Below are 17075 nucleotides of genomic sequence, written 5' to 3' on the forward strand. Positions count from 1 at the left end.
ACCGCGGCAGATCTGGGCAGTGGGCCTCAGCAGGCGACCTCAGCGGCGACAGCGGGCCTCGGCGGGCGACCTCGGCGTGGGCGAGGAGGCGCTTCCCCATGGCGGAGCTGACGGCGGCCGCGTCCCGATGGCGGAGCTCGACCTCGGCGGGCGGCGACGGCGGGCCTCAGCGTTAGCGACGGTGGGTCTTCTGCGGTGGCAAGCGGAAAGGAAGGGAAAGCTCGATTTTTACAGTGCCACGTGGCATGCTTCTCTGCCCGGGAATATGCACGTAATTCGTATATAGAGATTTTTTAAGAATTAAATAAGATTATGAAAGAACCATGCCTACGTGGGATGGTTCCTCTGCACCGTGCAGTCGACCGGGGATTCATTTTCGCGGCAGCTCCAGATTGGTTGGTCCACTGGACGATGAGTTGCGCGTATCCGTGTACTATTTGGCTGTGTATTTTAAAAGGATATTTAATGATATAAATGATAGAATTAACTATTATAAAATTAAAATTTTATTTTATTAATATGAGATGATAAACTCTTGTATTTCAACTTTATGCTAAAAATTTACTACCATTTGAAAAACGTGGGACAAAAGAGAAACTATTGTATCTAATAATAGTACAGCCTTTGTCCCGTGTAGTTATCATGCGAGTTGTAAACTAACCCAGTATACTGCATAATAAAAATTAAAAGACCGTAACCGATTGACTGTAATGTATCGTAGTTGCTGGGAAACACGACCAAATTACCCAATATTATTGGTCCAGTACGCAACGGTTGGAGGGGCAGTGTACTACTACTACTGCCCATCCCAGTTGGTGTAGAAATCAGAATAGCTAGCGACGCACAGTTGGAGGCATGGTCGTCTCGGCAAGTTGAAGGGAAACATGAATATGAATTTCTTGCCGTCTGACTTTCTGTTTCAAGGTGGACAAGTTCTGCCTACTACTGATCAGTTCAGAGTACGCGCGAGTAGTACATATATTTTTTCTCCTATTCGTAATCAGCGTTGCATATGTTATGCAACTGGGTCCTGGAAAGCTCCCGTGCTTGTGCTTCAAGAAACGTTTACGCGGTCGTGGTGTGCATATGGTTTGTGTCGTGAAAATAAACGCACAACGAATACGAGTTTTAACATTGAAGCATTTGCAGGAAAAAAAAACTACAAACATCGAGCAACAGTAACTACTACTACATCCGTTTCATATAGTAAGAATTTCTAACGTTACCTAAATTTATCAATTGATAAATATATATAATTTATATATATGTCCAGATTTATTAGCATTTATATGAATCTAGGATAGGAAATCTTATGTTGTGAAACGGGGGAGAGTATGTGATAATAAGATAGATTACAACAAAGTAGAATAATATTGGATCAAACATCAAGTCCGATGTATGTATCCGAGTCAACGAGAACATACAGTGAGCATGATTATGGCAGCACGGCCATCATCCCCGATATGGTGGTTAGAGGCGTCAACGTGCCATCTTGGCCAAATCGGACACAATTTTCCAAGAAGTAATAGCACCTTAACACAGGAGGTAACCAAATAGATATGATGTATCCAACCCAACAAAATCATATACAGTATTTGCACGTATAACCAACCAAACAACATATCAAGCTACACATGTCTGACTAATACACTAGCAAAACAATTTACACGTCACACATTCAAACAAAAATAGATTAACTCATACAAACTAGACTAGACCGCTGCAGATAAACAAACACATCCTTAACCGTTCGATACCCTCTCTGTTTCGGGACGGGGGCAGCAAAGCTTGCAGCTGGGCCTCCGAACACAGGCCGGACTGGCAAGCAGCCTGGGCTCTTCAGTTCGCTGGACGCGCCAACGCCACCGGCCACCGAAACCCACGCACCACATGATGTGAACGACCGACTGATCGAGGAGGGAGGCGCACATCACATGTGAGGACACGGACACAATATACTACTGCTGCCATGCGTCCTGCGCGATGCATGCAGTCGCAGGAATGGAATGGAATGGAATGCTACACGCGGATCAACAGTTGGAAGCATATGCATTTTCGCCCTTGCTTGGGTTGGCGCAGGTTGACAGGAAACACACGAATCTATTCTCTTCACTTCTCTTCGCCGCCGAGATGAGATGAATTATTGGGGGGTTGGACTTGGACTTTCGCAGGATGTTAGGCCGACGAGAAGGCGTTCAGTTCATTTTGTCAAACCCACGGTCTACTACGTACCATGATACTACTACTACTGCAGCAGCTAGTATAAACTGGTAGCAGTGTAGCATCATGTAGCCACTGCTGCGATGCAGGTTTACACAGCTTTGTTTTTGACTTCCATCTCGATTCGCCTCTCTGACTTTAAGCTAAAAAGAGCCGACCGGGACGGACGACAGCTCGCAATCTCAATATTCTCCTCTTCTATTTATACTTACAAATTAAACTTTAAACTTTTAATATTTTTTATTTCTTTATTTATTTTTTAGCCTTTATTTTTGATCCCTATATAAAAATTTTATTTATAAATACGTCATTAGAATTTTTCCATAACGAAGCCAAAAAGATGAGCCCATGGTCGTCGCCTGAATTCAGGTACCCAAAGTCGCAGGTCTCCTTCCCCCGCGACAACATCGGACGCCGTAGACTTTGCTCCAGACCACACCACTTTTGCGTACATTTCTAATTCAGTCATTATCCCTTATTTTAGTTCATTGACCTCCTTGATCAGGCCATCAGGTAAACTGTTTTCACGGATCATCTATGACTGGCCGTATGTACACAGTACACAATTTTTGCGACTCTCAAATACGCGTGTTGACTTGGTTTTGGGTTAGATTAGATATATATTTAGATGGGATGAGATGAGATTAGGTTTGGCCCAATTCGAATCGTTTGGTTGGGGCATTAACATCGAACCCCCTGATGCAAGATGATACCCTTCAGCTTAAGTACGCAAGCACTGCAGCTTAATTGGGTCACTGTCAGTGCCATATAGCACTCATTATTATATATTTAAACTTGTATGGTTTGCTTCATGCGAATTTCTTAAAGCTGATCTCCAGGATGGTTAGTGCTATTAATTAATTAATTAATCAACTTCATATAGCCAAATGGGACGCGGTAGTTTAGCTTCAGGTCACATTATATTACGTGGTTGAGTGTGCACAGTGTGGTGTGACTTTCTCTGTTTGTCGGTGAAGCCGACGTCGCATGCAGAGAAATTAAGAACCCTAGATAGCTTCAGATATATAGCGGTCGAAGTGTACAGATCACCCTTTTGGTTTAAGCATTGATTTTTCGTTCATTTGGTGGGACTGATTGGTCTAGAGGCCCTCCACGTTGCAGCTTATCTGCTGATTAGTTGGTTAATTGGGTTGGGCCCTGCAGCCACTTGCTCAGACAGGTCACCACTTCTGTAATGAATTCTGAAATGACATCTATTTTCAGAATGCATCATTCAGAATTAATTCATAAGTATAAAATTCATGCAAAACGAAAAATGTTAAATACAACTTTGAATGGTAACTTTAACACCATAAACCACTCTTTGTCAAAGTAGTCTTGAGGACAAGTTTTACTCAGCTCATACCAGAATATTTGAAATTCAGATGAAACGAAATTTCCTAAGTATATAAGAAATTTAAATTCAGATGGCGTGTCAGTGCTGGCTGCAAGCCGTGCAGCAAGTATAATAGTAATACCAGAGTAGACATGGATATATATATAGCGTGCTATGATTTGTATGGAGTATCTCACTACAAAGACCACCTTTACCGGATCAAGGATGATCAGATCAACCATATTAATTTCCCAAATAATAATAATACATGCATGGAATCATATAATACTGCACATGTCAGTAGCAGTCACCGAAAGATCAGTGTACGTGCATGGTGTGATTAGTTTAATTAGGACTTAATTAAAAAAAGTGCTAATGAATGCCTGCCAACAGCTGGAATTGTTGTTGGCCAAGCTGGAGTCTCTTCTACGTACACCTCCCATACAACTCCATCTTTTTTGAAGTCAATCACTTTCAGTTCATCGGTGTGGAGATTAATCATATCCAATAAACAGGTCATAAATGTATTGCTATCAGGGACGGAACGAAAAATTTATTAAGCCTAGAACTTAATAATGAAATATAAATTTTTTACATAAAATTTAACTAAAAAATAGTAATTTTTTGTCAGACGTGGAGCTCCAGCCCGAGCTACCCCACTTTTGGTACCGCCCTAATATTGCATACAAAGGCAGGAAAGGAATCCCATTTGACTCCTCGATCCAATCCACATCTCTTTTGTTTACCTACTCATATTGGGATTTTATTTGTGATTCTTTTTGTGTGCCAAGTCAAAGGTTTAGAGGTGAACTTTTAACCTAACAAACTTGTAAGGATATGAATAATACTTTTTAGGAAATAATAATTGCATGAATATTAGTGATGATGCTGCATGGATCAGCATCAAGATCTTGGAACAGTGGATTGGTGATGCTGTAGCTGCCTTCCAGGCTGTCCTGTGGAGAGGTGGCAGCTAGGACTTGTTCTATGTGGGCCCATATATATACAAACAAGAAACAACTTGGGCAAAATCATGGTTTAGATTTCTCTCTTTTCCAAAGCTACATTTGAGAAAGTTTGTTTTTGTCCAGTTGTGGACTAGATTTCATTCAGATGGATATAGAGTACTCCAATTCTCCAACAGAAACAACTGGAGCAAAGTAGTGCAATAACTTAGCAGACATAAACTGAACTCACCCACATCTTTTCGCTTATACGTATGCTTATAAGTTAAAATTTGAATTTTTAACTTTAAATTTGAAGTTGATTTTGGAGTTTTTTTACCAAAGTTTATTTTCCATCCTTGGCTTTAGACCGCTAAGAATACATATATAAAATTTTATTCACATATTATTTCAATTTACAAATATACCGTTTGACCTTTTTCATGAAACACCCAAACAATCACCCACCTAGTACTATGGATATGGCCTTAATGGCCACAAGAATTGTTGAAAACACAGATACTTTGATCTCTCATAGTAAAATAGAAAGAAATTAGAGAGAAGGTGCATATCAAGTCTCAAAATAATTTTAAAACACATGGTTAAACCTATTGTTGGAGTTTATTTATAAAATATGAGATTTTTCTAATATTCTATCAATTCGCAATCCTACAAACCAAATGCAAACAAAATATGCCACCCCACCAAATATATAATGTGTATTTTGTTTTGTCAATAAAAAACTTTGATCAATAATTACTTTCAAGAAAATATAATTTTTATGACTCAAAATTGATGTTATCAGATTTGTTACACTTAATCTATCCACTTATTAATGAAAGACATATCCTAATGAAATAAAATAGTCTCGTATTTTTTTAGACCGATGGAGCATATCTCTATATTATTGTTTTTCTCTAAAAAAGAGCCCTTAACAAGATAGTAAAATGCATGGTTTGTTTGATTGACACCTCAACTTGCTTGCCTAAGTTTGCCTACTAGAAAATTAATCTTGTCTGTCTTGGGTGCACATTTATTTGTAATCACACTTGTGCAATATTCTTTCCGAACCATATTGGTTTTATGTGCCATTTAGACAAAAAAAATTGGTAAAATGTCTAATGCTAGCGAAAGTGTGGCTCTAATTTTACTCGCCACACTCTAACCAAACAAAGAACAAAATTGTATTAAATCTTTGATAGATTGAAGCAATCAACCAAACAGGCAGCAGGCTCATAAGCCTTGCCACCTCACTATGTAGTTAGGGGTGGATCTAGCATGAGGACGACGGGTAAAGGTTCGAGCCCTACTGTCTCTATTAAAACTACGAGACATTTATATATTAAGATCTTCTAAAATTTATATTAAAGATAAAAAAGTAGTTAAAGCTTTATCTAGCTTGTTTAGATTTATCTAAACTTAGTCACCGCCTGTATTTTAGGGTGGAGGAGTTAATGGAGTAAAGAACAGTAATGTAGGAGAGTAGCAATATAATAGTAAGTATATCTTTTATGAAGGGTGTCATCGCGTTGGCTGGACCAGCAGGAGCCATGGCTGACGAGCACACGCAGGACGTACTCCATCTGACACAAAAACGTGAATAATCTGAGCTGGCATGTAATTTAATTACTCTGCATTTAGTTTGTCAGAAATTAATTTTGCATCTAATTGAGAGGGTTTTTGGATCCCTTCTGATTTTTTAAGTCTCTGTCACATCGAATATTTAGATACTAATTAGAAGTATTAAATATAAACTATTAATAAAACTCACCTCATGCTTTGGACTATTTCGCGAGACAAATCTATTAAGCCTAATTAGTCCATAATTAACGAATATAATACTATAGTAAACATTTTCTAATCGTGGCTTAATTAGGTCCAAAAGTACCGTGCAACACGTGGCAGCTGGTAGTAGTAGTACGGTGGGTACATGCAAGTACCTCGCAGCTGTACGGTCCCCCTCACCTCTCGCGCGTGGGCGTGCGTGCCTGCTTGACTACGAAACTTTGCAGTACGATCCCTATAATATAAAATAGTAGCATGTTTCATATACATGTCTAAAGTTATTAATATATATACAATTTTAGGGAGTATAAAAATGTCTTATTATATTAAACTGGGTTCCGGATATTACATTTTAACGTTGATGACTCGTATTTTTGGGAAAAAAAGAATTATCTCATAAAAGTATATTATAAATTAATTATAATTCAGTTATTCTATTAATTGATTATTAGTGGTACGAAGTTATGGAAGTATTCGGGTGATTGTTTGGATTATTCGGAAACACTTTATATACATGTTCTTTAGTGATATAAAAACCAAATAATAATTAATAAATAATAATTAATAATTAAAATCTACTTTAAATCTAAGGCTTTAAAATTTTAAATTTTAGCTAATATGCATAAGCATAAGTAGAAAATGGGACGTACTCTTGGCTAGCAGTGACAATTAAAAAGGAACGGATTGCAGAAGCTTGGGTCCAAAGACAGCTCGGATCTGCAGCTGTTGTTCTCATCTATGATCTGCGCCTTTTTGTTTTGTTTTCTTTTCTTTTGGACTTCTGATCTGTGTACGTGTTTGCATTCTGCAGCTACTATTTTGCTGCCTTTTGACCACCGCTCGCGCTCGCTCGTCCGGCTTCATTCTGACCTTGCATCCACACGTGCAATACTACCCTGCCTTTCGATCGGCTAATCCTCCGGCGCCTCAAGCAAAATTCTTTAATTTCAGGCAGTACGGAGGCGCTACACATGAAAAATGAATACCATCAATTTTATAACTGAAAAATGTATTTAGTTTCAGGGAAAAAAATGTATTTGGTTTCAGGAAAGAATGTGTGAGAGCGTACTCGTGGTGCATGGGCAATTAGGGTTGAAGCACTAAGCTTAGCTTTATAGTCTTAACGAATCACGTTGAACATCTCGTTGGTCATAGACACTTAGGATTTATGCTCATATGCATCTTATTTGCGATGAAAAGAATAGAGGATTATCTATACCATATTATGCATAAATATAATTTCTGTCTGAATCACTTTAATTAATAAATAAATAAATGTAGTTTTAAATCTGTAAGCGATAACCCCACTTTATATCCTCTCCCTTCCCTCTTCTCAAGGACTTTGCTCACGGTTTGAGCTCGTGCCACCGCCATGCTCATCAGTCATCTCAAATACTTAAATCTATAAGAAACCAATATAAATTATGCCGTTAATTTGATGAATTCTGAAAAACAAAATATAGGATGGTTTATGTCTAGCACTCCCATATTTTCATTTATACTTGTGCCTATAATGCAAATTTAAATTTTTAACCTTAAATTGGATTTGATTTTAGGGTTTTTTCCTGAAATTTATTTTGCAGACTTTTACATCGCTAAAGATACACATATAAAATTTTTATTTATATATTATTTTTTATTTATAAATATATTGTTTGGTTTTTTTCCTGAAACAAACAATCACCCCCTAGCCTAGAAAAATCAACGGATCTTCTGTGCTGGGATACATATATATACTACGGCTGTCAATGGGTGGACCACACGGCGGACCAGGCGGCGCACGTACGAGACAACTTAAACCCGGACGAATCACGTACAGATATGAGACGCCACGCCGCACGGATGCACAGCTCGACTGCATTTACGACGCATTATATGCTACACTACTGCCTGCCAGCTCCAATTAATTTGTTTTGCTCGATTTAATTAATTGTCACTGCATGCTACCGCTCTGATTTTTATTATTTGTTACTTCCTAATTCTGTTATTTGCTCCAATTAATTTGTTTTGGGTAATGGCATGGTCTTTTAAACCATTTTTTATTGTATTTCTTTTTAAATATATACAAAGTAAACAAATATTTGTTTTTATTAAAGTATTATTTATGATTCATGTGTATATGTTGTCCTAGTGTTTTCAAGCTAGATATTTTATAATTTATTAGTAGTCAAAATTTAAAATTTTGATCATGTTCTCGTCGAAAACAACGAGAATTATTATGGAACAGAATATATGACTACCCTTTAGTTTTGATATACATTGAACAAGTCGTCTTGCACAAAACAATTTGAATAATTATTTTATTGTAATTTGATTTTATCATCAAAACTATCTCAAGCATATATAAATTATAATTTTACATTTTTTAAAAATCAAATAAGACAGTTAGTGTAGCATAATGCGTCGAATAAATAGCCAGCTTAATCATTGCTGATATGATCAGCGGCTAGCATGGGCACACTGTGCATGCTTCTATTGACATCTCACTATCCATCTCTCCTGGATCAGAGAAATGAAAAGGAATGATCAGCAATATATATCCATCTGTGTGTATTAATTGGATGGGTTTGAGCATCTCTATCGCTATCAACCTAATCATTCACATTTGTTTGCACCACAAGGAACCAGGATCATATCACACCGCGCGTACGTACGTTTACCAGATTATTCTATCTGTTATATACTAGGATTTTCAATAGATGACAAAGTTAATTTTAGGTATATATCTTTGATCATTCACGCTATTAAAAGTTTATGTAATTTTTAATTATTTTACTTATTATATATATTTTAAACACCACGACTTTAACGATCAGATATATTAAAGATAATCATCTATTAACAACCAGAGTGAGTAGCTTCTTATTTTTTTTCTCCTCCATTTTGGAACAAATAACTTCAAAATGATTTCACATAGATGCACCAATTACAGTGCTAGATAGAAGAAAGCAAGCTTGATTAATTAGCTGCGGTGTTTCCCGTGTTGCAGTTGCAAAGATACATATATGCATATATAATTGTTGAGGGGAAAAAATACGGTACTCAATATATATACGTACAGCTAGCATGGGAAGCTTCCTCGAGCTAGATCAGCATGTTCTCGAAATATATAAATGTTTATAAATATATATTTTTTTTGTGCAGAGCCGTGCGATCCAGTTGCATATGTACAGTTGTGCCGTTGTACGATGGATGGATCGACGAGTCTCTCGCTGCACGCCGCATGATCCGTGAGCTGCACTAAACAATTGCCGCGCATGCTTGCTCGCCTAATTAAGCTCCCAACTAATCTCGATTATATATATGGAGCATTAGTTAATCAGGTAATTAAGCTTGTTCAACTAATGTATACTTAAGCAGTCACATACGCATGCATGCATAAGCACAGCTCACTTCGGTTACATAATAGACAAGACCAATATCAAACTTTTAAACTTTGACAACGAATAAATTTTAAAAGTATAAATAGTTCTTCATTCATTCCTAAATATTTGGCGTCGTTGTCTTTTTTTATATGTGTTTGGCTATTCGTCTTATTAAAAAATTTACATAATTATTAACTATATTTATATCATTTAATTTATTGTTAAATATACTTTTATGCATATATATATATTTATATATTTAAAAAAATTGAATAAGACAAATAGTAAAATGTTTATAAAAAAAGTCAATGGCGTCAAACATTTAGGGATGAAGAGAGTATATGTATAGATTATTAATAAAATTATATATGTTAGTGTAACAGAAAATAGCAATAGTTTGGTTTTTGGCGACCATGTGGCAGTATATAATTAAGCTGCTCATTGGCTACTGGCCTACTACAATTAAGCTCACGTACGTACGTACGTTCAGCTCAGCTCAGCTACTGTATAGCTAGCTTACTAACACGTACGTACAATACTTGTCAGTTCTCGCTCCTTGAGCTTTTTCAGGTACTGAGATTATTAGCAGATGATTAACCTGTTCGTAATTCATTTCGATTCGTTTGATAATTATTGAGTGCTAATGGAATCTTTTCTTGTGTTGTAGCTCGAGATCGATTCGATCTGTTTCCTCGCGATCGTTTTTGGTCGGGGGAAATGCATGCATCGTGTCTCTGATTTTGGGGCCTAGTTAGTTGCTTAGGCGTCGTACTAGCCAACAATTTTTGTTGCATGGCTGGGTGACAAACTAGCAGAACCAAATAAAAAATCAAAAAAAATGTATACTGCATCATCAGATGCATCTCTTTTAATCTGCATATTTATGACCTCTAGTATTTTGCAGTTTAGTCAGCGCTTAATTCGTGTATTTGTTTATATAATTATACTGCTACACCATCAGTGTACGTACGTACGTAACTGATTATAGATTAATTGGTATACTTGCATGGATGTACTGATTAATGGGTTTTAGATGAATTATTGATAGTCGTTGTGGTTAGAGAGAGTGTCGTGTGTGTGTGAATGACTGATCTGACAGAGAATAGGAGAGTAGGAGTACTACTGTGTTCATGCACACGGGCGTGGTGAATATGACAGATGATCGGATCAATGATGAGCGGAAATGATCGATCACTAATTCACTATCGAGTAATTAAGAGCGTTGAAATGGAACCCTAGTTAATCATCATCGGTGTGATATGATGCATATATACGCCCATAGGTAGCTACTTAACGTAGTCAAATCATTCATACACGCGACATTCGATCAGTTTCGCCGCATCCAAATTAACTGGTTACACATGGATCCCTGATAGCACATGAACGAGCAGCTAGCGATGCGATGCCCATGCACCATGCATGCATTCGTTGTATGTTGTTGTACTAATTATATATTATAAAATATTTTGTAACCTCTTTCTTTTATGCTTATAAGATAAATTTTAAATTTAGAGCTAACTTTGAGCTATTTTTATCGTATTTTATTTTTCAACACTTACTTTTTTAGGTAAAAATAGGTATATAAAAATTTTATTTATAAATTATTTTTCGTTTGTAAATACATTGCTTCGTCTATTTTCGAAAAAGAAATTATGATCATATTTATTTTCTCCAATTTACATTGAACATGAATGGATAGAGGCATAGAGTACATTACATGGGAGAAAAGGGATTGCCCTTGTAGGATGGATAGAGGCATAGAGTACATTACATGGGAGAATCAAAAATTCTGTTGCACGCGGGTTCACCGGCGACCGTGCAGCAGCCCCCGACCGGCGACCGGCGACACGCGACGGCGGCCGGCCAGCAGGGGAGCAGTAATAAGAGAGCGCCGCCGACCAGTCAAAGATTCATTCTTCTCTTCTCTTCTCTTCTCGAGAAAATCCAGGATTTGGCCGGAGGCCGCGGCGGTGGTCGTCCGCCCCAGCCTCCCCCAGCTCAGCCAGCTCGACGACGCGGCGGCTTGCAGTACTACCTGCAGTCGTGTGTGTGTATACGTACGCACGTGTGTGCAGTGCAGCTGGTGCAGGCACAGAAAAAGCTCACAAATTAAGAGCAAACCAAAACGAAAAAAGAAAAAAAGAAGCCATGGTGCATCGACGACGAAGGTGGTGTTTAGATTGAGAAAATTTTTAGGAGAAGCGATACGTCAAATGTTTGACCGGATGTCGGAAGAAGTTTTTGACACGAATGAAAAAATGAATTTCACGGCTAGCCTAGAAACCGCGAGACGAATCTTTTAAGCCTAATTAATCCGTCATTAGCACATGTTGGTTACTGTATCACTTATGGCTAATCATATACTAATTAGACTTAAAAATTCGTCTCAAGATTTCTTACATAACTGTACAATTAGTTTTTTTTATTTATCCATATTTAATGCTTTATTCATATGTCCAAAAATTCGATACGATGTTTTCAGAAAAAAAATTGAAAACTAAACAAGGCCAAAGTCAAAATTCGGGCACAAGGAAAGAAAGGGCCGGGTGGGCGTGTGACGTACTGTACTGCTTATGTGCCAGACTGTCCCTGACGAATCATAGATCGATGGATGGATCGATGTGTCTGTCCATCCAACAGCACATATACACACAATTACACAAACACATGCGTCATCCGTGCGCTTGCATGGAGTATTAATTATACTAGCTGCAGCGCGTCCATCGTTGAGATGGTCACCTAATGTTTGCTTTGCGCCCGGTGAGCGTGCACCACATACAGCTGTCAGCTCTGCATGCATATGCGTGTAGTATGTAGGTGTGGGTGCACAACTCTCAGTTTCTATCACAAAATATTATTACAACCGTCTTTAAATATAAACATTTTTAGTTCATTTACAATAAATTAAGGTTAGCAACAAAAATACTATGGTGTATTTTAATAAATAAAGAATGAATATGGGCGGAAGGATAAATGGGATAAATAAGAAGAATATTAGATAAAGAATAATTGATGTGATAAGTAGTATTGTTAACCATGCTAAACAAGCTTGGGATAACCCCTATGTAATTAAAACATATCACTTCTCAGCATCTTTATAGTGTACAAGCCAAAAGCATGTATTCCTATTATGGTCGTATTCGGATATTCAAATGCTAGAAATACTTATATTTTAATATAATATAGTACTATTACACTAGTGCATATATTATGTCATGTTTAAGGAGAGCTAGGAGTACGTAATATTGCTGTATATCAAGTCATATGGTACTGTACGCACACGTGTATTAAGAAACTGGGTGGGATTAAATAAGAAAATGTCTTTGATTTGATTGGTTAAAAATGTAAGTGGGTAAGAAACTTTAGTGACGGAAGTTTGTAATTGGCTGCAAATAATGCAGGTATGCTATATTTTAGGACAGTTTAAATATTATAAGCTATACTTTATGACCAAGTGAGCAACTAACAGCTGGTAAAGATATTTAGCCACGGAGGCCCAATTTAAAGTGAAGGATATATTGTCATAGAAATTTCTGAACAATTCAACTTTAAAGAATTTTTTTAAACACTGTTCTAATTCATAGCAAATGGTTGAAAATTTTAGTATTGTAATATAACCCGTCCCCGCCATGGTTAGGCTATATGCGGTGCGTGGTTGAGAATTTCTGCTCACTAGTACATACAACACATCATGTGGACTAGTACATATATAATTAACTAAATATTAGCAAAATCTTTCAGAAATAAGTTGACATGGTTTTTAATATATGTTTTTATAAAATATATATTTATCTAAATATACCGTTTGAAAATATACGAAAAACGAGAGGGCAGAAGGTTTGGTAATGCTCCAGCTAGGCAGGCAGGCTCACCTGCTGTTTGACACGGTTCAGTGCCTGACGGGTCAGCGTCGCCACCGGCACCGCGCGCAACGCGGGCGCGCCACGTGTACCGCCGGATCGATCTCGCGTATACGGACCAGTACCTGCGCTTTTCCGCATCCGAGGGCGCCGCGCCGGGCCCCGCCCGCCCGTCGTCGTCTCGCCGCCGACTCCCCCGCTATATATGCCCCCGTCGCCTCGCCACCTTCGGTAGTTAACTCTCCCATCTCATCTCAGCTCAGCTCATCTCATCCCGAAACCGAAGCAATCCAGACAGCAACACCACCACGACGACGACGAGGTCGTACGAGTCGCCGTCGCCGACGAGCTGTCTAGCTGCTGCTGGTAGTTCTTAGTTTGCTGCTGGTTTGGTGACGGGAGGAAGTCGGCAACGAGGTGAGTGAGCGAGCGAGGAGGTGGTGAAGTGTTGCTTTTGTGCTGATTGATTTCTTGTTCTTGGTTGTTCTGGCGGCTCGTTTGATTGCGTGGGAAAAGATGGTGTTTTGATTCTGATTTGTTTGGTTTGGTTTTAGAGGAAAGTTTGCGTCTTTTGGAGAAATGGGCGTGCTGTTCTCGTGTCCTGTGGACGACGACGGCGCGGTGGAGAACGGGTTGGCCGCTGCGGCGGCGGCGGGGAATGCGGCGGAGCCGACGGTGCTGAGGGCGTCGCTGGGCTCCGGCAAGCTGCGGATCGAGGGGTCCCTCAGCTTCAAGACGAGGGAGCAGCAGCAGTCGCTCCTCCAGGTGGAGACCAAGATCTCCATCACCTCGCCGCGCGCCGCGCCGGCGCCGATGCCGAGGGAGCTCCTCCGGACCCGCTTCGCCGACGCGGCGTCCCCCGCCGCCGCCGCCCCGGAGAGCCCCAAGCACGAGGCCGCGGCGGTGACGCTGCAGAAGGTGTACAAGAGCTTCCGCACCCGCCGCCGCCTCGCCGACTGCGCCGTCCTCGTCGAGCAGAGCTGGTGCGCCACGACCCAATAAACCTCCTCCTCGCCGCCGCCGCCATTGTTCGACGCCGTTGCTAATCCGCGTCCAAAAACTCTGGATTTGCAGGTGGAAGCTGCTGGATTTCGCGCTGCTGAAGAGGAGCTCGGTGTCCTTCTTTGACATCGAGAAGCAAGAATCCGCGGTGTCCAAGTGGGCGAGGGCAAGAACACGAGCAGCCAAGGTAACCAAACCAATAAACCATCCCGTGGTTCCACACCTGAATTGTTTATTGCATCTTGGTCATTTGCCAGCTCTTGATCTCACTTAATTTTGGGGTCAATTAACCTGAATTCCACCCAAATTCAGGTTGGAAAGGGGTTGTCCAAGGATGACAAAGCTCAGAAACTCGCATTGCAGCACTGGCTTGAAGCTGTGAGTCTCCTTTTTTTACAGACACTGTTAAAAAATTTTGGTTAATATTATGTGAAACATGTGTTAATGATGATTAAATTCTGATGAACAGATTGACCCGCGGCACCGGTATGGACATAATCTCCACTATTACTATGACTGCTGGTTGCAATGCGAAAGCAAGGAGCCATTCTTCTATTGGTGAGTGATATAATAAACTGAGTTGACCATGGGTTTTTTTCAGTCTCTGAATTTTCTGGTCAGTTAATGAACTGAAGTTATAATTACCATGTTTGGTTATTCAGGCTTGATGTTGGAGAAGGCAAGGAGATCAATCTCGAAGACCGGTGCCCAAGATGGAAGCTTCTGAGCCAGTGCATCAAATATCTTGGTCCAGTAAGTGTTGGAACTTTTGCAAGCAATCTTCAGGGTTTATCTAAGCTGCAACTGTGCATAAATCATAAGTATATTCATGACTAATGAAGTAAAAAAACTGGACTTTTGCAGCAAGAAAGAGAAGATTACGAGGTTGTAATTGAACACGGCAAGTTCATGTACAAGAACAGCCGGCAAATCCTTGACACATCTGGAGGGCCAAGAGATGACAAATGGATCTTTGTTCTGAGCACATCCAAGAATCTATATGTTGGGCAGGTAAAGATGCAGATACCCTCATACTACCAACAAGCTGTAGTAGACTAGCCTTATGTGAAATGGTTCATCATGTAACATTGCCCATGAATTTCCATTGCAGAAGAAAAAGGGCAAATTTCAGCATTCTAGCTTCCTAGCTGGTGGAGCAACATCTGCTGCTGGCCGACTCGTCGTCGAAGATGGAACTCTAAAGGTACTTGATTATCTTCTAAATTCTACTATCTTACTTGTATCTTGCAACAATTTTTATTATCTGTTATAGATTTGTCAAGCAACATGCTGATACAATCTCTGTGGCTGTTCTTGACAGGCTATCTGGCCTCACAGCGGGCACTATCGCCCAACAGAGGAGAACTTCCAGGAATTCCAGGGCTTCCTCAAGGACAACAATGTCGATCTCACTGATGTCAAGGTGAGCATGCATATCTTGAAACCGCTGACATTGAAAATGAGATGCCACCAAGTGTCTCAAGATTGCGTTCTTAACACTTCTGATTCTGCTGCAGATGAGCCCAACCGAAGGGGATGAAGAATTCTGGGGCAGGCTCAGGAGCATTCCTTCTGACCGGTGCGCCGATGCCGACAACACTGAAGAAGAGATGAACTCTTCTGAACAAGCTGTCCACCATTGCCAGACACCTGAAGCCACAAAAACCTCACATGAAAAAGAGGTCTCATCACAACAAGAAGAGGCAATCAGCCATCCTAGCACCCTGAAAATTCTCCCAAGGGTGGATTCATCAGAAGGCACCGAAATGTCGAATGCCCGCGACAACGGCTGGCCTGAACAAGAAGAGGCAAATCATGATCAACTCCAAGATCCTGAAGAAGACGATGAGCCGTCGTCGTCGTCGTCGTCGGTGCCGAGAGAGAAGATCCTGGAGAGGATCAACTCCAAGAAGGAGGCCAAGTCATACCAGCTCGGGAAGCAGCTGTCGTTCAAGTGGACCACCGGCGCCGGGCCACGGATCGTGTGCGTCAGGGACTACCCGTCGGAGCTGCAGCTCCGGGCGCTGGAGCAGGTGCACCTGTCGCCGAGGAGCGGCGGCGGCGGCGGCAGGGCGGCGTCGTCCCGGTTCGCGTCGCCGCAGAGGTCGAGCAGCCCGATGGCGAGAGGGTGCAGCGAGCCATTGACGCCGGGAGAAGCGTTCCGCGCGCATCTGCAACGCACGGTGTGCTGATCAGGTGAAGTGATCGTCGCCGTGAAAATAGAGACTGAATCTGTTCTTTGCCTTTGAACAGTTGATGCAAATTGTGCATACAGAGAAGAATAAGGGTGGGGGTGAAGAACATCTCGCCTCAGTAGATTGATATACAAAAGAGATCTTTTGTAGTAGTCTCTCAAAGAGATCTTTGTAGTAGTTAGAGTGATACAAGCAAATCAAATCAATACAGATTCTTTCATTCTTTGTTCTTGAATCATATCGCAGAGTGTTAATACCATCTTAGATAATTTCAGAAGTTACAAAATTGAATACTCGAAAAGTTACAAAATTGAAGTTAGATAATTTCATAAGTTACAAATTTGAAAAAAAGAAAGCAACTTCAAAAA

At 40.1% G+C, this 17075-nt stretch overlaps 1 protein-coding gene across 1 annotated transcript; it reads left to right on the forward strand.

Moving 5' to 3' along the window:
• The first annotated feature begins 13831 nt into the window (after positions 1-13831).
• On the forward strand, positions 13832-16955 carry LOC102700913 (IQ domain-containing protein IQM2-like). The gene is made up of 10 exons (XM_006657939.3): positions 13832-13927; positions 14065-14493; positions 14585-14699; positions 14825-14890; positions 14982-15070; positions 15175-15265; positions 15377-15523; positions 15624-15716; positions 15834-15935; positions 16030-16955. The coding sequence occupies exons 2-10, from the start codon at positions 14090-14092 to the stop codon at positions 16702-16704; spliced, it is 1782 nt and encodes a 593-aa protein (XP_006658002.1). The 5' UTR covers positions 13832-13927; positions 14065-14089; the 3' UTR covers positions 16705-16955.
• Positions 16956-17075: the final 120 nt, after the last annotated feature.

Source organism: Oryza brachyantha, chromosome 7, assembly GCF_000231095.2.
Source record: "Oryza brachyantha chromosome 7, ObraRS2, whole genome shotgun sequence".
Taxonomy (NCBI): domain Eukaryota; kingdom Viridiplantae; phylum Streptophyta; class Magnoliopsida; order Poales; family Poaceae; genus Oryza; species Oryza brachyantha.

Coding starts and splice junctions, on each gene's coding strand:
- LOC102700913 (XM_006657939.3), top strand. CDS start 14,090: ATGGGCGTGCTGTTCTCGTGTCCTGTGGACGACGACGGCGCGGTGGAG. Junction 14,494..14,584: donor GTCCTCGTCGAGCAGAGCTG/GTGCGCCACGAC, acceptor CTGGATTTGCAG/GTGGAAGCTGCTGGATTTCG. Junction 14,700..14,824: donor CAAGAACACGAGCAGCCAAG/GTAACCAAACCA, acceptor ACCCAAATTCAG/GTTGGAAAGGGGTTGTCCAA.